The sequence below is a fragment of the Micromys minutus genome (assembly GCF_963924665.1).
Source record: "Micromys minutus genome assembly, chromosome: 21".
NCBI lineage: Eukaryota > Metazoa > Chordata > Mammalia > Rodentia > Muridae > Micromys > Micromys minutus.
In genome coordinates this window covers 11945736-11972104 of record NC_137956.1, presented here as the reverse complement: position 1 = coordinate 11972104, position 26369 = coordinate 11945736, and the positions used below count along the sequence as shown (strand labels likewise).

At 44.3% G+C, this 26369-nt stretch overlaps 1 protein-coding gene across 1 annotated transcript in view; it reads left to right on the top strand.

Annotated features, from left to right (window-relative positions):
• The window catches only part of SLC17A5 (solute carrier family 17 member 5), a 35083-nt gene extending 9524 nt beyond the window's left edge, over nucleotides 1-25559 (top strand). The window contains exons 3-11 of the mRNA XM_080934412.1: nucleotides 1084-1317; nucleotides 2763-2850; nucleotides 6052-6138; nucleotides 7812-7930; nucleotides 8109-8267; nucleotides 9601-9733; nucleotides 12874-13021; nucleotides 22741-22831; nucleotides 23952-25559. Of these exons, the coding sequence (XP_080790538.1) occupies nucleotides 1084-1317; nucleotides 2763-2850; nucleotides 6052-6138; nucleotides 7812-7930; nucleotides 8109-8267; nucleotides 9601-9733; nucleotides 12874-13021; nucleotides 22741-22831; nucleotides 23952-24089 (1197 nt within the window). The 3' untranslated portion in view covers nucleotides 24090-25559. The remainder of the gene's footprint in view (nucleotides 1-1083; nucleotides 1318-2762; nucleotides 2851-6051; nucleotides 6139-7811; nucleotides 7931-8108; nucleotides 8268-9600; nucleotides 9734-12873; nucleotides 13022-22740; nucleotides 22832-23951) is intronic.
• Nucleotides 25560-26369: the final 810 nt, after the last annotated feature.

Below are 26369 nucleotides of genomic sequence, written 5' to 3'. Positions count from 1 at the left end.
AGGTTCCTGAGGAGAACTTGAAGACATCTCATTGGTGCATCAGAAGATTCAACTGCTTTAAATTATTTTTGTTTTTATTTTGCTTTTTGGTTTCTCTTACTGTCTTGGAACTCACTCTGAAGACCAGGCTAGGCTTGAACTCAGAGATCTGCCTGCCTCCTGAGTGCTGGGATTAAGGGTGTGTTTAACACTACCCAACTGTTTAAACCCTTTCTTAATTTTTATCTTACTTATGTGTATGAGCACTCTGTCTGCATGTATATCTGCATGCCAGAAGAGGACATCAGATCCCATTATAGATCATTGTGAACTGCTATGTGGTTGCTGGGAATCGAACTCAGGACCTCTGGAAGATCAGCCAGTGTTCTTAACTGCTGAGCCATCTCTTAATAAGTTGGTTTTTCCAGGACATTATTGGGTGGGGTTTGTTGTTGTTGTTGTTGTTGTGTGAGACACAGTCTCTGTCTATGTAGCCTTGGCTATTCCAGAACTCAGTATGTAGACCAGACAAATCACGGAGGATGTCTGTCCTTGCCACCTGAGTGCTTGCCTTAAAGGCATGAGCCACCACAGCCCAGCCCAAGCCTGTGGCTAAGTCAAGGTTGTTCCAGAGCCTCCAAAGCTCTTCTTTTACAGCTGCATCATAGAATGGCAAACTTGTGGAAGTTTGTGGCTTTCAGTTCTTTGTTCACTCTTTGGAACACTTTGGAAGCTGTGTTGTAGCAACGACTCAGCTACCTTCTAGAAAGCTTCTCTCAGGTCTTGGTGATGAAATCCCAGAACCACAGACAGCTGAGGAGGAAAGAATTTATTTTATCATGAAGGGAGGTCAGAGCAGGAAGCTGAAGGCAGGAACTGAAGAGACCACGGAGGAACAGTTCTTACTGGAATCTGTCCCATAACCTCTGCTCAATTTCTATAGCCCGGGACCACCTTTCCACAGTCGCATAGATAGGCACTCCCACATCAATCAATCATCAATCAAGAAAATGCCATGCAGACGGGCCTGTGGGCCATCTGATGGTGGTGTTTTCTTCATTAAGGTGGGAAGGATTGTCTTCTGTTTTGTTTTTTTTTTTACAGGGTAAAAAGTACCAGTGGGATGCAGAAACTCAAGGGTGGATTCTGGGCTCTTTCTTTTACGGCTACATCGTCACACAGATCCCAGGAGGGTACATCGCCAGCAGGATCGGAGGGAAGCTGCTGCTGGGGTTCGGCATCTTAGGCACCGCTGTCTTCACCCTGTTCACACCCCTGGCTGCAGACCTAGGAGTGGTGACTCTTGTGGTACTTAGAGCCCTGGAAGGACTAGGGGAGGTAAAGCTTTTGCTCCTCCTTTTACTTCTCGTGTTCTTTCTTTTCTTTTTTTTTTTTTTAATTAATTTATTTATTTTATGTATATGAGTGCACTGTAGCTGTCTTCAGACACACCAGAAGAGGGCACCAGATCACATTGCAGGTGGTTGTGAGCCACCATGTAGTTGGTGGGACTTGAACTCAGGACCTCTGGAAGAGCAGTCAACCGCTGAGCCATCTCTCCAGCCCCTAGAATTCTTCTAAACTTTTATGCCGTGAAAAATATTATTTGTTTTTGTGCCCTTCATCATTTTCTTCTTATTCGGTCTTGTTTCTGTGCTGGGAATTGAACCCGGGGCCTAGCACACACTGCGGATGTTCTCTAAGACTGAACTACAGGCCCACTTAGAAATCTCTTCATTTTTAACTTTATTTTCCTCTCCGTGCCTCTTCTGTTTCTCTCCATCATAAGTGAACGGATGGTGACCTTAATGAGTGGCCTCCAGGCTAGAGTGATGCTCAGTGACTAAGAGCCCTTTAACTCAAGCGCACGGTCGTCCCTGGCTCTGAATAAATAAATCTTAAAAAGAAAAAATAGTGACCCTTTGTGACAGCAGCAGTAACAACCGGCCACAATGTTAAACATCTACGGACAAGAGCCACGCCATGACAACAGCTCAGCAAAGAGGTGCAATAACCAGATCTAAGGCAACAACAAATCAATAAAATTCATTTAGGGAAGAAGAAAAAGAAAACCTGGGAACAGAGGGGCCCATAGGATTTATTTTGTAACCTGGAAAAAAATGATTTCATAGACTTCTGTGAGGAAGACTACTGAATATGGATGGAGTGAGGACAGGCAAGCTACCAACAAAACTTTAAGTTGGGAGGTGGAGGTGGTGGCACACACTTTAATCCCAGCACTTGGGAGGCAGAGGCAGGTCGATCTCTGAGTTTGAGGCCAGCCTTTTAGGCGAAGTGACAGCCAGGGCTACACAGAGAGATCCTGTCTCTTATCAATAAATGAATGAATAAATAAACAAACAAATAAATAAGAAAATTGTGTGATTCCTGTGAGTGAGGGTGGGCAGGTACTCAAGTCTCAATTATTTGTACTTTTTAAAAAGATTTATTTATTTATTATGTATACAGTATTCGGCCTGTATGTATGCTGAAGAGAACATCAGATCCCATTACAGATGGTTGTGAGCCATCATGTGGTTGCTGGGAATTGAACCCAGGTCCTTTGGGAGAGCAGTCAGTGCTCATAACCGCTGAGCCATCTCCCCAGCCTGGCTGTATTTTTAATAGAATTTTAAATTGTGTTTACACTTAGAGCCTCTCATTTTCACCATTTTTTTCTGTGCATGCCATTCACCTCACCCATAAAGCTAGGTCAGCAACTTTTATCTTTTCTGTCTGATTTTGAAGCTGCCTTGTATTTCATCAGAAATATCCACCCCCAGGGTGTTACGTTTCCGGCTATGCATGCCATGTGGTCTTCCTGGGCTCCCCCTCTCGAAAGAAGCAAGCTTCTTACCATTTCCTATGCAGGTAAGATAACGGTCCTTATAAAAGTTTTACTGTGAATCGATACCTATGTGCCAGCCTTGGGAAGTGAGCCTGCATGCCAGTGTCACACAGCGTAGATGCCTCTTCCTGGAAGAAATAGCCATGTGAGGATACACCTTTACCATCAGTTTTCCTCTTGGCTCCGAAACAGAATAATGTGCTCTGATTAGTCAGTGCTATTTTCTCTCCTTAGTGTTATTTATCTCATAATACACTGTCTTTTCAAATGTCCGTATTTATAAAATAGTTCAGCAGCTGGAAAAAAATTATTGGTTTTATTCCTTCTGTTGCTGTTTGGTTGTTTGGCTGGTTGGTTTGGTTTTTGTTGTTGTTTGGCTGTTGTGGAACTTGCTGTGTAAACCAAGGTACTCTTGTTCTGGTAGAAATCTGCCTGATTCTGCTTTCCAGGTACTTACTGGGACTAAAGGCATATACCACCATGCCCAGCAGGATTTCTTTTGTTTTTAATTTTGGGTATGTGCATGTGTTTGTGTGTGTGTGTGTGCATGAGTGTGGTATCAGATTCCTGATGTGGACACTAGGAGTTAAATTCATGTCCTATGAAAGAACAGTATGTAGTCTTAATCGTGTGTGTGTGTGTGTGTGTGTGTGTGTGTGTGTGCTTTATGTCTATGTGTGGTGTATGTCTGTGTGTATGGTGTATGTGTGTGTGTTATATCTATGTGTGGTGTGGTGCATGTCTGTGGGTGTTTGTGTATGTGTGTATGTCTGTGTGTGTGTGTGTGTGTGTGTGTGTGTGTGTGTGTGTGGTGTATGTCCGTGTGTGTGGTGTATGTGTGTGTATGTCATGTCTGTTTGTGTGTGGTGTGGTGCATGTCTGTGGGTGTTTGTGTGTCTGTGTATGTCTGTGTGTGTGTGTTATGTCTGTTTGTGTGTGGTGTGGTGCATGTCTGTGGGTGTTTGTATGTCTGTGTATATGTGTGTGTGTGTGTGTGTGTGTGTGTGTGTGTGTGTGTGTGTGTGTGGTGTGGTGTATGTCTGTATGTGTGGGTGGGTGTGATCGCAAGCGCTGTCACATGCATGGAGACACCCCTAGAGGTGTCTTCCCTAGAGGACAGAAGAGGGTGTGGGATCTTGTGGGATTGGACTACAAGTGGATGTGAGCCACCTGATGTGGAGGCCGAAGGGACTGAGTTCAGCACAAGACACCCCAAAATCAAGTCCTTAGCACAAAGGAGATTTGCCCCAAAGGGATAGAGGACAGGGAATAAAAGACAAAAATGGGAGATAGAGGATAGTGGAGAATAGGAAAGGAACCAGGGAGATGGGGACAGGATATTTGTCTGGGAGAACAAAGGACTGCCCCTGGATAGAGGAGACAGAAGGCACATTATGCAAATGGCAGTTTATGAAGGAGGAACCTTGCATTAGGATGAGGTGTTCTGTTTTGATTGGACAGGTTAAAGTAGCCAGAGCAGGCTTTTGATTGCTGGACTTCAAGACTCTGGGAGCTGCACCTTGGCAGTCAGCCTCAGGAGGAAGAAGCGGCCAAAGAAGGAAACAGACCTTGGTGGGAAGCATCAGGAATGTGATCTAACAGTGTTTAGCAAGGCAGAGGGAATGGGGGAAGGGCAAGGCCTGCCAGAGCCATGTTTGCCCTGCTCAAACTGGGTCCAGTCCTTTCGGGTGCTAGGAATCAAATCTGGGTCCTCTGCAAAGGTGACACCAAGTGCTGTTAACTGCTGGGCCATCTCTTAGCCAAGTGAGAGACATTCAGTTTATAATCTAAAGGCCTCTTTTCTGGCAGCAGTGAGACTGGCATGAGAGGTCTGATGATAAACTCAAGACTAGATGCTACACTGCGCTGCCTCTCCAGGGTCAGGTGCTGTCGCTCTTGACTCCTCCCAGCTCAGCAGTGCTCCGGCTCGGCAGTGCTCCGGCTCGGCAGTGCTCCCGCTCGGCAGCGCTCCGGCTCGGCAGCGCTCCCGCTCGGCAGTGCTCCCGCTCGGCGCTGGCACACTGCACCTTCCACAGGGTTCAGTTCTCGGCCACCCTTCCATCTACTTCTCAGGCTTTATCTCTGTTCCTTCCCTCTACCCCAGCGAAGTTCCCAGACTCATCGTCTGCTTTCCTGTCTCAGCCCTCTGTCCGTCCATCCTAGACTGCTTCCTGCTCTTGTTCTGTTTGGCTGTGCTTTTGGATTCGGTTTTTGGTTTTTTGTTTGGTTGATGATCGGTTGGTCAGTTGGTTGCTGCTGCTGCTGCTGTTGTCATTGTCATGTTTGAGACGTCACTGGCCCTGCCTCCTGAGCGCTGGGATTGATGATCTGTATGTACCGTTGCATCCAACTATCCTACTTCCTGGCCTTAGCTGCTCTGGGACTGAATCTTTGCTATCTTTGCTCCTCCATACATCCTGAGCCTTTGCTTGGGGAGGTCAGAAGTAACTCCTGTTTGAGCTCCGTGTTACTCTGTGGGTCTTCTGAATTTGGAATAGCCTTTGGTTTAGATCTGTCTCCTGCCTATGACCGCAGCATGGGATCAGAAAGTGTCTAAGCCAGGTCACGGTAACGTGTATTTACAACTCCAGTATTTCAGAACTGGAGGCAGGTCATCCTTAGCTACGTATGGAGACCTGGGATTCCTGAGGCTTCACGAGACCCTGGCTATAAAAGTAAGTAAATATTATCTAGCCAATCAGGGCGGTTCGCAGCTGGAATCCCAGCAGCTGGAAAGCTGAGGCAGGAGCATTCTGTAAACTTGAGGAAAGTGAGTTCAAGACCACCCGGGTTCATGGTATAATCCTGTCCCAAGAGAAAAATATATATACAGACTATTGTTTAGCTCCCCATTGCACTTGACTAAAATGTCAAGCATGGTTTAAATGTACTGTTTTATTTATAAAACACTTTAAAATGTAATATTAGGAAAAGCCTCATTGTTATTTCAAGCATGCCCGTGGCCACTGGCGTCCCACAACAGCCTCTCTTGTGCTGGGGTCACAGCATGCACCACTGTCTGCATGGATGTAACCACTGTGACTGTTTATGTATACGTCTGTGCTTTACGTCTCCTGGACGTGATCCTGTAGGGCGTGCTGGACTGTCTCTTCATGTGTAGTCACATCTGATTCCGTAGTTCCTTCCGTTCTGTCCACTTAGGTGGCAGCCCTTTACTGTGTTCCCCTTCCCCGTGGCTTACAGAGTCTTCTGTGTCGGTCTAGGAGCACAGCTTGGGACAGTAATCTCGCTTCCTCTTTCCGGAATAATCTGCTACTATATGGACTGGACTTACGTCTTTTATCTTTTTGGTAAGTATGAATCTTTAAATTCTAACATAAATTAAAAGTGTAATAGCATTTGATTACATGTAAATGGGATTCTGTCTCCCAGCTTCCTAACAGAAAAAAAATTTCATAACAACCTGGGAGTTCGTAAAAATATAGTAAAAGGTTTCTGAATACACATTGACTAAACAGTAATTTACAATAAAACATGTAAGGTCCTGAGGCCCTTCTGGCAGCGCTGGCCCAGGTTGTAGCATGTGACTTCACGGCAGCCTCAGCTCTGAAGGAGCACACACTTTGGATACACACTACTGCCAACAACTCAGAGTCAACAGCGTTGCATGCCATAAACTGAAATGTTTACACTATACATGCAAAGCTTTCTGCTGTTCTAGAAACGTACTAGTTTACTGTAGAAAACAAAAGGCAGTTTTTCCCACTGTGATTCTTCAGCTTGTAAGTTGGATCTTTGGGTTGGATCAGAGTGTGATTTTAAAAATTAGTGTTTGAGGGCTGAAGAGATGGCTCAGTGACTAACAGCACTGACTGCTCATGTGTGTTTTGAAAATACTTTCTCAAAGCAAAGTAGGGTATTGTCTCTCCCATGATGATTAATCTTTTTTCTTTCTTTCAGTGTGAAGGCATTTCATTTCTTAAACTGATTGTTAGGATCAGACATATTTGTAATAAATTATATATTTTTTAAAGATTTATTTATTTTATTTCAAATATGTGAGTACACTGTTGCTCTCTTCAGACACACCAGAAGAGGGTATTGGATTCTGTTACAGATGGTTGTGAGCCACCATATGGTTGCTGGGGGTTGAACTCCTCTAGAAGAGCAGTCAGTGCTCTTAACCGCTGAGCCATCTCTCCAGCCCCTAAATTATATTTTTAAATGGGTATTTTTTACAGAAAATGAACCTTCAAAATGAAGGAAACAGACATCTGGAGAGATATAGACACAGATGTTATGGAAATGGGTTTCTTTTTGTTTAAGACAGGGTTTCTTTCCGTAGCCCTGGCTGTTTTGAAGCTTGCTCTGTAAACCTCAGAATGGCAGGGACTCACTGTCTCCTGAGCACTGGGATTAAAGGGGTGTGCCACCGCCTCCCAGCTATAAATTCATTCTTAAGAGATTTTTCTTGTCCACAATAGACAATCCATTAGAGACAAAATGTAAATTTAGAATTTATGTCACAGCATGGGAAGAGATGGGTATTAGGATTATTAATTGTCACAGGTTTCCTTTTTTGGCTATAAAAATGATCTGGAGTTAATTATGTTAGTACAGTGAAATAGGTATTAAAAATTTGTTCTGAGCCAAGATGGCCATGGAGGCACATCTGCAGACCCTGATTGGCCAAGTCTTCGATTCATTTTATTAGATAGTGTTTGAAGCTGTGTATGTTCACACATAGGTGTTATCCCAGCAGTTGAAGCAGGAGAATTGCCTCAAGTTTGGCCTGAGCTTCATACTGAATACCTTGCCAGCCAGAACTACCTAGCAAAGCCCTGTCTCAAGTCATCCCCCAAACTCATAGAGTAACAGTTACCATTGCACTGAAGAGCTGAAGCTTGAAAATAAGTCTGATTTTACATTACACTTATAGATATGTAATCTTTTCAAGATGTGTGTGTACAAAATGCTATTGATACATTCAAATTGTACTTAGCTGTTATCTTTCTATTTTAAGGTATAGTTGGAATTGTCTGGTTTATTTTATGGATGTGGATAGTCAGTGATACACCAGAAACTCACAAGACAATATCCCATTATGAAAAAGAATACATTGTTTCATCATTAAAGAATCAGGTACGGACTTTGGCACGTATTAAAAGTTGATTTAACAGTTTTCAAACAGAGTTGATTTGAGATCTAGAGTGCACAAGGGGATTTGGTGTTCTGTGCTCCAGGCTGAGTTTTAGCCGATGATGTGTGTGGCTAAGTGTTACCAGCTGCAGCATCTCCTAATTTGGCCTGTTTCCTTCAGCTTTCTTCGCAGAAGGTAGTGCCGTGGGTGTCCATCTTGAAGTCACTGCCACTTTGGGCAATTGTAGTAGCACATTTTTCCTACAACTGGACCTTCTACACTTTACTGACGTTATTGCCTACTTACATGAAAGAAATCCTAAGGTTCAATGTTCAAGAGGTAAGAGGAAATCTACTGTAGACTGTACTTTATAGATAGAACACACAGTTCCTTATCATGCTCAGTCATTTTCTTCTGTGCTGGCTACTTTTTATGCCTGCCTGTCACAAGCTAAGTCATTTGGGAGGTGAGAACCTCCACTGAGAAAATGCCTCCATGAGAGCAGGCTGTAGGCAAGCCTGTGATGTCTGTTCTTAGTGATTGGTGTGGGAGGGACCAGCCTACTGTGAGTAGGGCCATCTGGGGATGATGGTCCTGGGCTCTATAAGAAATCGAAGTGAGCAACCCATGGGGGTCAAGGGAGTAAGCAGCACCTCTCCATGGCCTCTGCGTCAGCTCCTCCTGGAGGTCCCCCCCCCCCCACATTTGAGTTCCTGCCTGAGCGTCCCTGACTGGACTGTGATTCATGATATGTAACTAGATGAACCCTTTCCTCCCCACGTTGCTTTGGTCATGGTGCTTCTTCACAGCAGTAGTGAACCTAACCAAGACACCGCCTGTCTTCTGTGTTCTGCTGTACGAATTCTTTTGGTTTTTCTGTTGTTTGGGTTTTTTTTTTTTTTTCTCTTTGTTTTGTTGTTTTGTTTATTTGGGGTTTTTTTTTTGTTTGTTTGTTTATCTTTGTAGCTCTGGCTATCCAGGAACTCACTCCATAGACCAGGCTCACGGAGATTCACCAGGGCCCAGCTTGCTATACTGTTTTCTCCTACCACCGGTGTGTGTGAGTGTGGTGTGGTGTGTGTGTAAGACACAGAGAGAGAGACAGACAGACAGACCCTGAGACCGAGATCATATCTCATTGGATGAGAATAGGGTTTGAAAATAAGTATGTAGCTGCACAGAAACACAGTTCAAACCGACTTTTTCCTTCAAAATCAACATATTCATGAAACCCACGAGATGTTCTTTGCTCCCGATAGGGCTTATTCTGAGAAGCTTGTGTGTTAACGTGTATTTCAAAACTTCAAAGTAGCCAGATGTGGTGGTATATTCCCTTAGTCCCAGCACTCAGGAGACAGGTGGATCTCTGTGAGTTTGAGGCCAGCCTGGTCTTTGAGGTCCAGAACAGTCAGAGCTACACAGAGAAATCTTGTCCTGTAAAACAAAAACAAACAAACAAGGTGACCTCCACGAAGACCTGGAGCAGACAGAACTGTTTCCCATGAAACCAACTATTACTGGGATGATCGCTGCAAATGCTGATCATATATGTGTGATATATGGACATTACCATATTGCTCCACTGTCTCTGCTATCTTCAAGCAGTCAGGGTTGGCTGCGACTCGTATGTTCTGCCATAGTTGACATAGTCGAATCTCCTTCCCTCTTCCAGAACGGGTTTCTGTCTGCACTGCCTTATTTTGGCTGTTGGTTATGCATGATTCTCTGTGGACAAGCCGCTGATTATTTAAGAGTCAAGTGGAATTTTTCAACTATAAGCGTTCGGAGAATTTTTACCCTTGTAGGTAAGTGAGATGAGCCAAGTTTTGTTTTGTTATCCAGTCATACACAACACTCTAAACCCCTTTGCCTCTGACCACAAGAATGGAAATTTCCCCACATGCAACCAGTTTTGCAGCACACAAGCTGTGTGAAGCAGCCAAGTCTCACAAGACCGCCCTCTTTCACCTTAGAGGCTATCCACAAGACCCGCCGGGGCTGTGACCTACACTTTTAACTGGCTGGCTATTAATTAGGGTTTCCATGGCCTGTCCTTGGGCTCCGTTAATTTGCTAGACTAACTCACAGAACTCAGGGCACAGACTTTATTTCTGATTACTCACTTATTATAGAGGATATTACAAGGGAACAGATAAATAGACAGATAAAAAATCCTTAGGGTAAGGTCTATAGGAAGGGCTGTGGAGCCACCTCCCTTCAGAGGTAGACCATCTGACAGGGACACCACGAGGAGTTCTGCTGCCCGGAAGCTCACCTAGACCTCACCCATGTCCTCTGGTTTTGTTGTCATTGGTGGATGGACTGTTGGTTGGTTGGTTGGTTGGTTGGTTGGGTGGGTGGTTGGTTGGTTGGTTGGTTGGGTTGGTTGGGTGGTTGGTTGGTTAATTGGTTGGTTAATTGGTTGGTTGGGTGATTGGCTGGCTGGTTGGTTGGGGGGTGGCTGATTGGTTGGTTGGTTGGGTGGGTGGGTGGGTGGTTGATTAGTTGGTTGGTTGGTTGGTTGGTTAGTTGGTTGGTTAATTGGTTGGTTGGGTGGTTGGTTGGGTGGGTGGGTGGTTGGTTGGTTGGGTGGTTGGTTGGGTGGGTGGGTGGTTGGTTGGTTGGTTGGGTTGGTTGGGAGGTTGGCTGGGTGGTCAGCCAGGCTCAATATATAGCTCAGGCAGCCTGGAACCCAGAAGTCATCCTCCTGCTTCACTGCTCTGAGTACCGGAGGTACAGCATGGTTACTCTGTTAGTTGGTAGTTTAGGTGCTAATCTAAGTCAGATTCTCCATGCTGTGCTGCCTGGGTCTGTGCTCCGACTGTCAAGAGCTGGGATTACAGACCTGGAGCACTACATCCAAGCCAAAGCTTGTCCTTCTGTGATTCTGAGGAGGCTACCTTATGCCAACAGGACTGAGTGAATCATTGGTCATATGGGCCACTCAAGTTTCAGGCCCACCATATCTCCTCCTCGGTGACTGGTCCTTTGCCTTTTTAATAGTCAGTCAACATGATGTGCACTGTAGTCCTGATACTGGGGAAGCTGAGGCCAAGAGTTAGAAGCCAGACTGGGTAACATAAAAAGACTCCATCTCAGGAAGAAAAGTTGAGAGCCAAGCCTGGTGATGCGTCTCTAAGATCCCGGCACTTCAGACGTAGAGCCAAGAACATCAGAGATTCAAGGTCTTCTGATACATAACTAGCTTGAGGCCAGGTTAGGCTCCCTCAGATGATGTCTCAAAATACTGGGACAGATACACTCTCTAGGGACACTGGTCCCAGTGCTACCAGTCATGGTGTTAGCAAACAAAAGACAATCCTAATCACTCTAGAAACTCCAGACGCAAAAGGGCTCTGTGCCAAAAACAGGAGTGGGAGCAAGAATACACGTTTGTTCATGTCACAGACATAAAAAATAATTCTTTACCCCGATCACATGGGTTCTGACTTTGGTTCCCACTGCCACACCTGCCTGGAACTCCACTTACAGGGTATCTGACACCTTTTTCTGGACTCTGCAGATACAGAGAGTACATCAAACATACATAATAATATGTTTTAAGTAAATGTCTGTGCATGCTGGTAAAGTCCCTTAATCCCAGTTCCTGGGAGGCAGAGGCAGGCAGGCAGACCTCTGTGACTTTGAGGCCAGCCTGCTCTACATAAGAAGTTGCCAGGGCTACATAGTAAGATCCTGTCTAAATAAATAAATGTAAATGTGGGTCCCAGAGAGGTGGCCCCGCCAGTAAGAGAACTGGCTGCTCTCACAGAGAGCACAGGTTCAGTTCCCAAAACCCACATAGCAGCTTACAACCATCGGCAGCTCAGTTCCATGGAATCCGGGGCCCTCTTCTAGCTAGACATGCATGTGGTGCACAGACTTGCATGCAAGTAAAACACCCATACACATAAAATAAATCTTTTTTTAAAGCTATGTGGTGAAAAGATCCGTTCTAGGTAAATTCTTCAAACACCTGCTGAGCACTCACTACAGGAGTTGCTATTCTGTCCTGTTCACATACCACTCTGACTTTGATCATCTGTAAAGGAAATAATTTCCCTTTGAATTCAACCTGATTTTTTTTTTCTTCCATGGACCTGCTGTGTAATAGTATGCATTTTGTTATCAACCCCTAAAACCAAGATGGATCAGATTACATATATTTATTTATTTATTTATTTTTATTTATTTATTTATTTATTTAATATATGTGAGTACACTGTAGCTGTCTTGAGACATGCCAGAAGAGGGCATCAAATCTCATTACAGATGGTTGCTGGGATTTGAACTTAGGACCTCTTGAAGAGCAGCCAGTGCTCTTAACCGCTGAGCCATCTCTCCAGCCCCTGGATCAGATTTCTAACTACATCCAACAAAATTTATTATTTTGTAAGATTTACATGTGTGTGCATGCTGTGTACATGCATGCATGGGTATGTGCCATTGCAGAAGCCACTGGCACATGGAGCCACCCAACATGAGTGCTAGGAACCTAACTTAGGTCCTCTGGAAGAGCAGGAAACACTCTTAGCCACTGAACCATCTCTCCAGGCCCCAGTCTCGTTCACTGTATAATATATTCACTTTGATGATAGGAACTTTAGTCAGAGTCTGTGTCCGCTGTTGCTTCTCCCTTCTGCCCTGATTTTCAGTCTTTCTGTCCTTGATGTTGAACTCTGTAGATGCAGACTGAGTTTTTATCACAGGCCAACTGAAGAGCACAGCACGGGGAGGGTTTCCTTTTCTTATTACATGAGTTTTATATCCCATGTTTCCTGCCAGGCTTTCTAGTGATGAAAGCAATGAAGACGCTCCGGTCTTCCAGGCAGTTCAGTGTTTCTGCAGTAGGTGGCAGCACTATCCAATTCGGGTTCTACGCTTTTAAATTGAGCAACTATCATAATGACACTTCTTTTTCCTCTTACAACTTTGTTAACTCCAGGAATGGTTGGCCCTGCAATTTTCCTAGTCGCCGCTGGATTTATAGGCTGTAACTATTCTTTGGCTGTTGTGTTCCTAACCATATCCACGACGCTGGGAGGCTTCGCCTCTTCTGGATTTAGCATCAACCATCTGGATATCGCTCCTTCGTGAGTACAGATACAGAGGTTTGCTGGGAAGGGCCGTCATCTTTCTTTTCTTACAGTCATAGTGAAACATGGATAACGTAAAACGAGCCGCTTCAGCCGCTGTTGAGTGCAGTTCTGTGGCCTGAAGTACACGCTACTGCTCTCAGCCATTACACCTGCTCTCTCAGCTTTTACATCTCTCCAGTTAGAATCCTGTGGCCCTCCAACCAGCATTGGTGCCACATGTCCCGTTCCCACATCCTAGCAGCCACCACTCATATTTCTTCTTTCCGTGAGTTGGACCGCTAGAGGAATCACTTGACATTTTTTTGCTAGATTTCAGTTTACACAGCTCACAGTTTACAAACCCTGAACTGCCACCACCTCTCCCCCATGGGGTTCTTCTGCACACGGGGGTCTGTGCCCTGATAGCCCCTCCTCGGGAGCTGCCTCGGCGGTTGACACCAGAAGCATTAATTGGACCAATGAGCAACCGCCCTCTTGGTCAGAGACAAAGCTAAGAACTCAGCTGGGCTGGTAGAGGCTGCGGATGCGGTCGCCGGCTCCACATACACTGAGAGGTGCATCACACACCTGTAATCCCAGAATCTGGGAACAGGAGAGTTCAGAGCCAGCCTAGGACATAAGAGACCGTGTATCAAATAAGCAAGCAAATAAATAAAAATGGAGCCAGCAAGATGGAGGCTTAGAGGGTAAAGGCATTATATATATAATATATATATTGTATATATTAATGTATATATACATATAATTTTCTTTGTGAATCGAAGACGTGGAGGCAGGAGGAACACAAAGCCATTCCCATATGAGACCCTGTCTCAAAACACAAACAAAACAACAGTGGCAAAGAGTGGAACCATTGACTAGCCCAGTTGGCATTTGTCACCTTACCTGCATGTGACACAGGACTCCAGTACTCGGTTGCTTACCCATCTCTTTTTTTTTTTTTTTTTTTTTGCTTACCCATCTCTTACGTGAGCATTCTTGTTCATCCTCAGAGGTCCAGTGAGGTGGGCGGGTGCTCTTGACTTACTTTATAGAAACTAAGTAGCCTGTGTTATGCCACATGGCTAACAAATGCTAAATCCACAACCTAAACCTAAAATTCTTACCTTAAGCCCAAACAAGTTTTTATATCTACTTCTCTGGAAACATTCTTTGAGCCACATGGCTCTATTTTTTTTGTTTGCAGCTAAGATGAAGGAAGGGACTAGATTGAGTGCCTTGCCTTAGAAGATTTGGGGTACTTAATTTATAAGAAGTAATGCATATCTGTCTATTTTTGGAGGAATTGCATTGGAGGAAGTATTTTCTTTACCTTTGAAATACCCCAGACTGCACCTAGCCAGATGTTAGAGCCCTCTGACTCCTGTTAATCCTCTCTGCCAGTGAACACACCAAGACAAGGCCTGCTCCACACTTCTCAGCGAGGCCTTCCTAGGTCTGGTGGCACACTTCTGTAATCCCAGCATCATGGAGGCTGAGCCAGGAGGGTCACAGAAAGGTCAAAGCCAGCCTGGGCTACACATTGAGACTGTTTCAGTTTTTTTCAAGAAAGAACCTGATTGTACCTTTAAAATTAATCTGTTCTCGTATGGAAAAAGATACAAGAAAGGATTAGGGTTTCATCCTGGAGTTCAGCTGGTAGAGCATTCCCCTGAGAGATGAAGTCCTGAGGTCAAGCCCCACAGCTGAAGAAGGGGATACTTTCATCTTCTTAATAAGGGGGCAAGCTCCTTCCAGCTGACAGCCTCAGAGCTCCACATACAACCATTCCCAACAGAGCTCACAGAACACCAGCCATGTGGGAGCTCATAACTCTAATTCTAACACCTACCTGTCGTTTTTTAGTCACAGAAGCATGTACCTAATGTTGAGAGGATTTACTATATACCTGCAACTTTAAAATAACTGTAAATTATAAAGAGAAGAGTTCGTTGAACTTTACAAACTAGACACTGTTGAATATGCATATGGATAAGGTATGAACTGAAGGAGTTTAATGGTGAGAGTTAATTGCAAGGAAACTTGGTTGAATTTGGTGATAATTTGAAAGATAGAAACCTAACTGTAATAATAAATGCTTTGCCAGACAGTAGTGCACACCTTTAATCCCAGTACCAGGAGGCAGAGGCCGTGGTTTTCTGAGTTTGAGGCCAGCCTGGTCTATAGAGTGAGTTCCAGGAAAGCCCGGGCTACACAGAGAAATCATTTCTGTGGGGTGGGCAGTAGAGGAAGTTGGAGAAAACACTTCGAAACTGAAAGAGCTGAGGCACCAGAAGCTGTTCTTTTGGAAAATGGACATAGAGATGCTTTATTAACAAAGAGCTTCTTCATAACGGGGGCATCCCTGGTTATATACCTAGTGAGTTCACGATGTGAGAGACCCTGTCTCAAATAACAAAGTGACAAAGAACAGAGCTATTGATTTTTCCAGTTGTCACTAAACACCATTGTCTAGTACTTGATAGCTTCCTGGTCGCTTGTACAAACATTTGTCCTGAAAACAGTCTAGTGAGGTAGGTGTGCATTCTTGACCAGTTTCCAGGCAGAGGAAATGTTAACAATTTATGGAGTCGGAACCAAGCCTGATTACCCGGATGGTTCAAGGAGATAAACAGTTATTTTAAATAGGAGGGTCTGGGGCCATGGCTCCTGATAAAGAACTTACTGAGTTTGTGTGAGGCCGTGGGGTCAGCACTGCAGACCAAGAGAAATCAGAAAGCATTGCAGATAGAACATGTTTCCAGTTGTGTAACTCGCAGGATCCTAGAGTGTTGAGTTGGAAGGATTTTAAGTGACCCCCTGAGTGCGCTCTGCAGAGCAGGGGCATCAGCTCTGAGCTGATGAGAAATGTGACATCCTGGGCTCTACCACAGCACACTAACAAGAATCTCCACTTAGAGATCCCTGGGTGAGTCTCTCACACATTCAAGTCTGAGGCACCAGTCAGATTCTGTCTCCCCCCCCCCCAGAGCGAATAGTTGTGGAGTTTATACTCAGCATCTAGAACCCCACATGACTAAGAAAAGATTCAGTGCCTGCTTTGGAGATTAGTCAAAGACAGGGATGAACCAATTACAATTAGGCAGTTGTAGTATAGTATAATTTTTTTCAACAAATACTAAGTATGTATAAGTTTGTACAAGCCCTAACAGACAGCCTACTCAATTGTGGGAGACAAGAAAACCACACAAGTAAAGCAATCGTTTTTTGTTCCGGGGCTTAGTGGAACATGTCCATAAAGAATGACAGGTTGAACCTAGCCTGGCCTACATGGTGTGAGCCTGTTTCATAAAAGCAAAAGAAAAAAAAAAAAACAAAAACTGTGACTGAGGCATTTAAATATCACAGAAGTCTGAAGGAACATTGCAAAGTTTGCCAAGCAGAGAAGTTGTGTATCAGCTGGGCAGCTGGATTTGGTGGCACACACCTTTAATCCCAGAACTCAGGAGGCAGAGGCAGGTGGATCTCTGAGTTCAAGGCCAGCCTAGTCTGCAGAGTGAATTTCAGAACAGTCAAAGCTGCACAGGGAAACCCTGTCTCAAAGGGAAAAAAAGAAAAGAAAGAAAAGAGTGTGTCCAGGGTTTGAGGATGTAGTTAAGTGGTAGAATACTTTCCTCACCATGGATGAGTCCTAGGGTTGTTGGTTCCCAGTGCCACAAAACAGGGCAAAGAGCTAGTATTCAAAACAGAGGAATTTATAAGAGAGGCAAAGAAAAATTGGTGTCTTGGTACAACAAAAGAGGCTTAAACAAATCAATTTCATATTCTATCTAGTTCCGAGACATATATCGTGAAAAACATTTTTTGTTTTGTTTTAAGATAAAAGAAGGGCTGGAGAGGTGGCTCAGTGATTAAGAGCACTGACCATTCTTCCAGAGGTCCTGAGTTCAAATCCCAGCAACCACATGGTGGCTCACGACCATCTGTTATGGGATCTGATGCCCTCTTCTGGTGTGTCTGAAGACAGGCTGTAGTGTACTTACATATAATAAATAAATAAATAAGTACATAAATAAATAAATAAGTAAATAAATAAATAAATAAATAAATCTTTTTTTAAAAAGATAAAAGAAACCTAACCCAAGCATGTTAATATGCTCACAAAAGCCAGTGAAATTTCACACACACAACACACACACACACACACAGGCAATTGAACCTGGCACCTTACACACTGTCCCTCAGCCATGAGAAGGAAAAAGAAAGTAACCCTCTCCCGTTCTGCACCCACCCACTAGAAAGTGCTAAGGATGCTCAGAGTCCGTGCAGCAGAGACACACTGATAAATGTGCATCCAGAGAGCACCAGAGGACACTGTTCCTTCCCTAGACCTTTGGAGCCTTGAGCTCAAATCTTGGCTAGCCTCAAACAAGCAAGCCCCAACAATCTTGCTTTATCGGGTTGCTGTGAAGCTGGATTTATAGCATTTTCCAGATGCCTTGTGTATTTTAAAGCATGGGCACTGAGTTCTAATTCTCATCCCCAGGACGGCCCAGCAAACGCTGTTCACCACTCAACCCTATCTCCTTAGCCTTCACAGAACTGGTCTTATATTGGATGAGATGTGGAAAGTACTTATAAACCACTCATAGTTTTCCCAGTGGACAGTCAATATTCCTGTTAACATGAAGTGTGTGCCTGGTATTTTCCAAGCCCTTCCATAAATTGAAATGAAGAGGGTTTTTTTGTTCGATTTTAAAACAGGCCAGCCTCAAGCTTATATCAGTCCCCCACCTCAACACCCTGCTTGCTGGGATTACAGGTGTGCATCAGTATAGGTGAAACCATGATTTACCTATGGTTAGTTAAGGTGCCTGGAACCTATAGATTTTTCAGTTGTTCTGTCCACAGGCATCCCACACTTCAGGACCAGAAAACACTGACTAGATATGTGCAACGTGTTTTCTCATCTGTAGGCGTCTGTCTTCAATGGCGCTTCCTGGCCAAGGGGATATAAATAGTTGAATGGGCGTCTTGCTGCTGACATTTAGTATTCACAGCATCCGTCCGTACTTACGATCTGTCGGTGGAAAGTTCTGGCAACAGTGCAGCTGGTTCCTCCTCCTGCCAAGGTGCTAATGGTTTGAAAAAAGAGAAGGAGAGAGGTCCTGCCAAGCTTGGTTAATTTAAGCTGTACTCCTGAGGGGAACGAGCCAAAAAGATCTTGGCTTGGTTATTATATGGTTTGTGTATGAACTTCAAGTATAAAGATCTGGATATTTGTAGATGGCTGAAACAGGCACAGCAGAATTTATTATCATCATCATCATTTAGGAGTCTTTCCATTTAAAATGAGAAAGCAATTTCAGATCAGTAGCTAACAGCCTAGATGCCAAGGGTCCAAGCAGAACTTGCAGCATCTGTCTCACAGCATGAACTATAGAAATTCTTTCATTTGGGCCAGGAATTTGTTTTTCAGGCCTAGTGGTCACCTATGTAAAACACTAAAGCTCCAGCAGGACTTCTCAGGAATGTAGGTGAACATCGTGAAAATATGCTTACAAGGCTGTTTTGGGGAGCCACGATAGCTGAAGCCCTCCACCTTTCTTTATAACAAGGTGTCAAAAATAATTCAGGGAGCCCTCTAAAATCCAGACTCTAGATCCTACCATATGCTTGGAAGGGACATAGGATTATATTAAATGATGCACCATCTGGGTAATCTATAAAAACCAGAGGTTGTTTTTAATGATTTATTTATGTATATGAGTACACTGTAACTATCCCCAGACGCACCAGATCCCACCACATGGCCACTGGGAACCAAACTCAGAGCCCCTCACAGAGCAGTCAGTGCTCTCAACCACTGAGCCACCTCTCCATCCCAAAATCCAGGGTTTAAAAAAAAAACACATATCACCTCGGTAGAAAGAATAGTTTACAGAATGAACTGGTTCTAACAACAGTTTGTAGTAAGTCAGCAACCCTGGTATGTAATTCAAAATGTTACACCTGATTCCACCTGTACAAAATTCCTGATCAGGAATTGGCACCTTCGGGTCCCATGTGTGAGAGAGGCACCACCCTTTGTGCAGCTAGGCTCCCCGTGGTTGGCATTTCCCGTGGTCCACGCATGGGCTGTGGCTTGCCCATGGATAAGCACGTGTGCCATGGGAGGCGGTGGACAGAGAGGAAGTAAAGCCTGAGTTTGCGTTGAGATTGTGCGCTCAGTCAGCAAGCTTGCGATATGGGACAGTTGCCTGTATTGCTAACATGGAGGACAGAGCAGGCTTCCCAGCAGAGAGGCTGAATGGTGAATGGTGGAATTCAGGAGTTCCGGTTTTAAGTGGCAGTAACAGCAGGAACAGTCAGGTAACAGGAGTGCTTGTGGCAGACATGAGCACCCGGAATGAGCGCAGTGAAGGTCTGAAGGTGTGAGTGTACCATTCTTGGGAGTAAGGGGAATCAGACAGGCAACTGCTCTCCCTCTCTTCTAGTTAGTTAGTTAGTCAGTTTGTTTGTTTTAGTTTTAGTTTTTGAGCACATGGTCATCTGTAACCTAGGCTAGCCTTGACCACAAAATGTAGCCAAGGATTACCTGCTTACTTTTCTGATCTCCTGTGTCCATCTCCCAAGTATGAAGATTGCAGGCAGGCACCACCATGCTGAGCTATTACAGCCTTCCTGAGATAGATGTTAAACTGTCATTGTAGGCTTCTTACTAGGAGAGGAATGGGCTAACCGCGTACATTAAAGTATATGCAGTCTAAAAGGCAGGCCAACTTTGTAGCTGCTGGGTATGGTGACACATCCATAATGCCAGGACTTGGGAGGGAGAAGCAGAAGAGGCAAAATTGGGGGGAGGCAGGCAACTGGAAAGGTGGCTCCACATTGACACAGAGAATCTGAGTTTGGCTCCCAGCGTCCATGTCGGCAGACAACTCACAACCGCCTGGAATCTAGTTCCAGGGCATCTGACATCCTCTACAGCCACACACTCACACAAACACATACACTTGTTACAAACAAAAATCTTTAAAGAGAGTTCAAGGTGAGGACTAAAGAAATGGCTCAGCAGTTAAAAACATGCACAACTCTTATAGGTGACCCAAGTTGAAGTCACAAGATCCACATCAGGTGACTCACAACTGCCTATGACTCCAGCTCCAGGTTATCTGATACCCTCTTCTAGCCTCTGACACATATATACATAATTTTAAGATATAAAAAATGTAAGAGTTTTAAGGCCATCTTTAACTACTTGGTTAGGTTCAAGGACAGCCTGTGGTCTAAGAAACCCTGTCTCAAGAAAGTTTGTAACTGACCCTCTTGCAAAGTTTGTGCCCACTCTTGGGTAGGAACTATCTTTTCTCTAGGTGCCTCTTCTCTCTAATGGCTTGTGCTTAAATCTATATTAAAACTCTGCCTCAAAAAGTGTTTATGGCTGGGGGTATGGTGATATACCTGTAATCCCAGCACTCAGGAGAGTCCCAGGCCAGCCTGATCTACCTCAGACCTCAGAATTTAGTAGTGAGAGGGCTTGAGACCTGGCTCAGTGGTTAAGAATACTTGTTCTGCAAAGGACCTGGGTTCAGTTCAAAGAACCATCCACAGCTAAGATCCAGGGGATCTGACTCCCACCTCTGACCTCTGAGGACACGTGGTAGACATGCATGCAGGCAAAACACTCATCTGAGATAGAAATTAACTTTTAAAAAAAGAATTTAATAACAAGGTTTCCCTGGAACCATTCCTATCCAATAGCCTCCCTACGTTTTCAGGTGCAGAGGTGGCTCCATGGTTAAAGCACTTCCTGCTCTCACACCAGAGAGTCCGTTCCCAGCACCCACACCAGGGACCGGTGCACATGTGGGACACATAAACTCATACAAGCACATACGATTATATGTTTCCCGTACATGCACTATGTGGTGGTCATATTGGTCATGGTGGTAGCTGGTCTCATTAGCCCAAACTCAGCTTTACGAGTGAAGTGATCAAACCCAGTGCTTCCTACATGCTAGCCAAGCTCTGTACCAGCTGAGTTGTAGCCCCTGAGTAAGTAAATCTGGTGGAGTGAGAGGTAGAGAGCTCGGTAGTTAAGTGCACTGGCTACTCTTCCAGAGCTTGTTAGTTCCCCAGCACCCACATGGCAGCTCATAAGCTGATGCCCTCTCTGGTCTGCAAGCATTCATGCAGACAGACAGACTGTGTACATAAAACAATAAATCCTTTTTTTTTTTTTATAAAGTCTGTTGGCACATATGGGACGAGCTCTCTATATGAGAACCTGACAACAATAAACAGCCTGCTGTCCACTGGTCTAGGGTCACATGTCATGCATAGTGGAGCTAGCAAGTATCTGTGTTCCTGCTGACTCACAGTAGGCCTCTTCAGACAATAAACCTTAGTTCTCCATAGGATGGAAATCCATGAAGGCCTTGGCCAGCCTTCTTTAATCTGCATGTTTCTTTCTTTCTTTTTTTTTAGATACTCTGTATTTACATTTAAGATGTTATCCCTTCCCCCCCCCCCCACCTGCTCCCATCCCTTTGTCTTCACAGAGGTGCACTCCCTCCTAAGTCTGCATGTTTCTTAAATACAGCATATTGAAAGTTTTGGGTTTTGTTTTGTTTTGGAGACAGGATCCTGGAATTTTCTATGTAGATCAGGCTAGCCTTGAACTCACAGAGATCTTTCTGCCTCTGCCTTTCAAGTGCTGGGATTAAGTTTTTTTATATATAATTTTTTCTTTTTTTTTCTTAAGATTAATTTATTTATGAATGAGTGTTCTATCTGCATGTACACCTTCAGGCCAGCAGAGGGCATCAGATCCCATTAGAGATGGCTTTGAGCCACCATGTGGTTGCTGGAGATTGAACTCAGCCTCTGGAAAAGCAGCCAGTGCTCCCCAGCCCCTGGGATTAAGATTTGTATCAAAGCATTGATAAAAATATCTGATTGCAGGGGAGGGGCTGTGTCAGGGCCAGTGAGAACTGCAATCAGGATGTAAAGTGAACTATTCAATACTTAAATAAATAAATGGAAAAATTTTTAAACAGGAAAAACAAAAACAAAAAAATCTGATTTCCTAAGGTTTACCCTTAAAATAAATCACAGCATTTGAGAAACTTTCCCCCTGCTTATTAAAACCGCCTTTCTCCACACATACAGAGTAGACCTAACTTGTGTACTAGGACAGTGTGTGTGGAGATTTATATGTCAGCAAATACGTAATTAGTGAAACAAGTGAGTTGTGAAATTGTATATTTAATATGATCTCATGTCTAATTACATACTTGGAAATATAAGCATACACCAGTAATGAGTACATTTACCAAGGTGCTAATTAGATGATTATCTCTAAATGAAAGAATTATAGACTTTTACTTTCTTAATTTTTTTTCTTGTCTATATAATTCTCAAATTTTTAAATTCAGAGAACTGTTGGAATCGCTCTGTCGCACTGGGCAGTGATGGCACCTGTCTTTAGTCCCACACTCAGGAGGCAGAGCAGGCCGACCTCTGTGAGTTTGAGGCCAGCCTGGTTTACAGAGTGAGTTCCAGGACACAGAGAGACCCTGTCTAGAGGGAAAGAAAAGAAAAAAAGAAAAAAAAAAACATAACTACATGCAAGGTTTTTGCCAAATATAAAATCCTGGTTCTGTAAGTCATTTCATGGAGACAGAATGTCTCACCACGGGCCGGGAATGGGGAAGCTGTCTGTACAAGGAGCTACCCTTTAACACAAGCCTCTGTGAAACTCTTCCCAGGTATGCGGGCATTCTCCTGGGCATCACAAACACGTTCGCCACGATTCCCGGAATGATTGGGCCCATCATTGCTAAGAGTCTGACTCCAGATGTAAGTAGAAATTTGGCTTTTAAACTAAAATATTTGGAAGCTTCACATCTGTGTCAGGTTGATGATAAAATCATGAGGTTTTTTTAATGTTTATATGGATGTTTTGCCTGAATGTTATATCTAAACACCATGTACATGCAGTGCCCAAAAAAGCCAAAAGAGGTTTGACAGTTGTGATATTTCTCCAAACACACTGTGTGTGTAGTTTGAAACTAGCAGCGTATCGGCAGAAACACAGCTCAGTGACAAAATGCTTGCCTAACACAGACTCTGACTTCAATCTCAGCAGCAAAAGGCACATAGAGTATAAAATAATAATTATGTGAAATGGATCATCAGGTGTGCGGTGTCAGGAAATCGGGGAGAGAGTGAATGGGAAGCAGCCAGAGTTACCGTGAACATCCGCAGGACTCACCTACCAAGCGAAAAAAGTACTAGCTTAAGCCAACAGCAAGGATAGTGTGTGCCTATAGGCCAAGCACTCTAGAGATGGGAAAGAGTGGGAGAGGATCAGGAATTGAGAGCTGCAGAGCAAGGTCAGGGCTAGCCTAGAACACATCCCTAACGCAAACAGGTAAAGGAATAAGCCGGACACTGCATGCACCCGTAACCCAGCACTTAGGAAGGCAAAGCAGGGCTACTTAATGAAAGCTTGTCTCGGGAAAGAGGAAAGGGAGGAAGAAAGGAGATGGGAGACAACTTAGTTCTGTAAAGGCGGACGGGACAAGTCACAAGAGACATTAGGAGAATTCACAAATCCTAATGAGACAGCTCCATACATATTCAAGACATTGATAGGTCTCGGAGCAGCACACCACCCCTCAGAAGGAGGTTCTCTTTCCTGCCATCCCTCCCTCACCACTGAGGGCAGCAGCCACCAGCTTTGTCTGAGCTTTTTATAAAAACGTATTGTCCGTGTCTGTATTCGCTGGTTCACCCTCGTCGCCAGTTGATAATGGACTGACGAAACGCTCCACGGTCCTCCTGCTGACTGACGGGTATTTGCTTTGCTCCAAGCACAGACATTTGTGAATATTTCTGTTCTCCCAACCTTGCGATTGCGTCCTTTTTATACAAACGTTTTTTTTTTTTTTTCTTCACCTCTTCCTTCCTTGTCCAGAACACTATTCGGGAATGGCAGACTGTCTTCTGCATTGCTGCTGCTATTAACGTGTTCGGTGCCATTTTCTTCACGCTGTTTGCCAAAGGGGAGGTGCAGAGCTGGGCTCTCAGTGACCACCACGGACACAGGAGCTGAAGACAACAATAACTGACGTATTTGTATTTATCGTGGAAACTGAAAGTGCCTTTGGTATTTGAATGTGCAAGCATTCTATGTGAGAAAAAAAATAGTACTTATATTTGTAAGATAATCATGAAATGTTACTAGTTCCAAAATCATTTAAAGTGAGCTGGTTTCAATTATTACTAATATATCTGCCAGACGTTATACTGGGTTCACATACCAGGCTGCAACTTAGGCAGCATGATATAAGGTAAGGGAATGGAAATAAAGCCGGAATGGATACCCCACATACACATTGGCACACTTGTTTAATTAAATCAGATAAATCATCTCAGATCTTGTTAAATACCTGTTTCTGTCTCCTTCCCTTATTAAAAGGTTGCCAGCTCTCCCTGACACATAGGTCTCAACAACATCTCCATAAATCTGCTAGCCACGGTAAGAACTGGGCTGGCAGCAGCACTGGGGGCTCCGTGCCCAGACAGCTGCTAAGCCTTCCGTCCCTGGCTGCGGGGCCGGCATGCCCAGCACTTAACAGGGGTGGCTTCCAAGTGCAGGGCCAGTGACAAGCGTTTGGCTGACACAGTTCCCCGTGGCTGTTAATGTGTAGATAATGCTCTAAATGACTGAAGCAGTGGGATCCGAAACTACCGTCCTAACACTGCCTGCCTTGGCAGCACCCAGGCCTGACTGCTGGCAGGGGATCCACAGAGCAGAGGCGTAGTAACCAGTCCGTCGCAGAGAATACCAGCCTTGATGACGGTGAATGGTCCCTGAGTCAGAGAAAAAGATTTCACATTCAGGTTTTTCTAGCTACGATAGAGCTTATTTAAATGTTTTACATTTCTTTTCTTCAGTTCTGTCTTGATGTATGCTCCTGGTTACAGTTTAATGTAACTTTCAGGGCCAGGGGTTTGGCCCAGTGGTAGAGCAGTCAGATAGGATTGTGTTCCGTCCAACAGCAGAACAGGAAAAGGTCGGGGCACCCACGGCAGGTAAACCACCTTTATCCTGCTTCCTGAAGCCAGCATCATGCCGCTTCGCTGAACAGTGTCTCCTGGTTGTTGGGCACAGTGTAAGAGGCCCCTGGTCTATGTGGTGGCTCGTGCCTTTAATCCCAGCACTTAGGAGGCAGGGGCAAGGAGGCCAGGCTGGTCTATAAAGGGATTCTAGGACAGCCAGGGCTGTTACTCAAAAAGAAAGGAAGGAAGAGGGCTGGAGAGACGGCTCAATGGTTAAGAGCACTAACTGCTCTTCCAGAGGTCCTGAGTTCAATTCCCAGCAACTACATGGTGGCTCACAACCATCTGTAATGGGATCTGGTGCCCTCTTCTGGTGTGCAGACGTACATGTATGCAGAACACTGTATATATTATAAATACGTATTTTAAAATAATGTTTAATTAAAGAAATATCTAAGGATTATGCAAGGATTGAAAGCCTGCATTGTGTTTTATTGTATTTGTTCAACATTTGTCTGTTTTAACTAATGATTTGTTAATGTACTGTGTTTATATAATTTGTTTTTAATTTGTGAGTTGCCATGTGACATTTCTTTTATATAAATCATCAAAATAAATCCTTTTGCATTAGTTTTTTTTTGTGGTTTTAATTTATTTTATGTGTATGGTGTTTTGCCTGCATGTACTTTTGTACAACACCTTCATTCTTTGCTTCCCAAGGAGATGAGGTCATCAGCTCCCCAAGAACACAGGTGTGGGCTGCGATATGGGCACTGGGAATTAAACCCAGTTCCTCTACTAGACCAGCCAGTGCTTAAATGACTGAGCCAGCAGATCCCTCTGCGTTCCTTGTATCTGGCTGTTCTGTCCAGTTTTTCATCTTCTCTGCATCCTCTTCGAACCACCCTTCCAGCTTCAGGTGCATCTCTGCCACTACCTGGTGGGAACCATCAGAAATCTCCCGTCTCCCTGGAGAGCACATAGGGCACTAGCTGAACACTCCTGAGAACCAAGGTTTATCCAGAGGACTGGGGGGAGGAAGAGGTGTGAGGAGAAAGGAGAAGAAATCTTATTTATGAAAAACTTGGGAAGGGATGCTCATTTCTTTGTGACAGGGTCTTAGTCTATGTCCCAGGGTGACCTGTAACTCATTATGTATCCCAGGCTAACCTTGACCCCTAGGCAGTCCTCCTAGGATAGCCTTCCAGTTGCTGGTGTTTACAGGCATTCCAACCTTTGAAAACTTCCATGCAAAGCTTTGTTAGACAACATCCAGCAATGAAATCCCATGGAGATGAGTTGCCAAATGACCTTGAAAACCAGGCCCTTG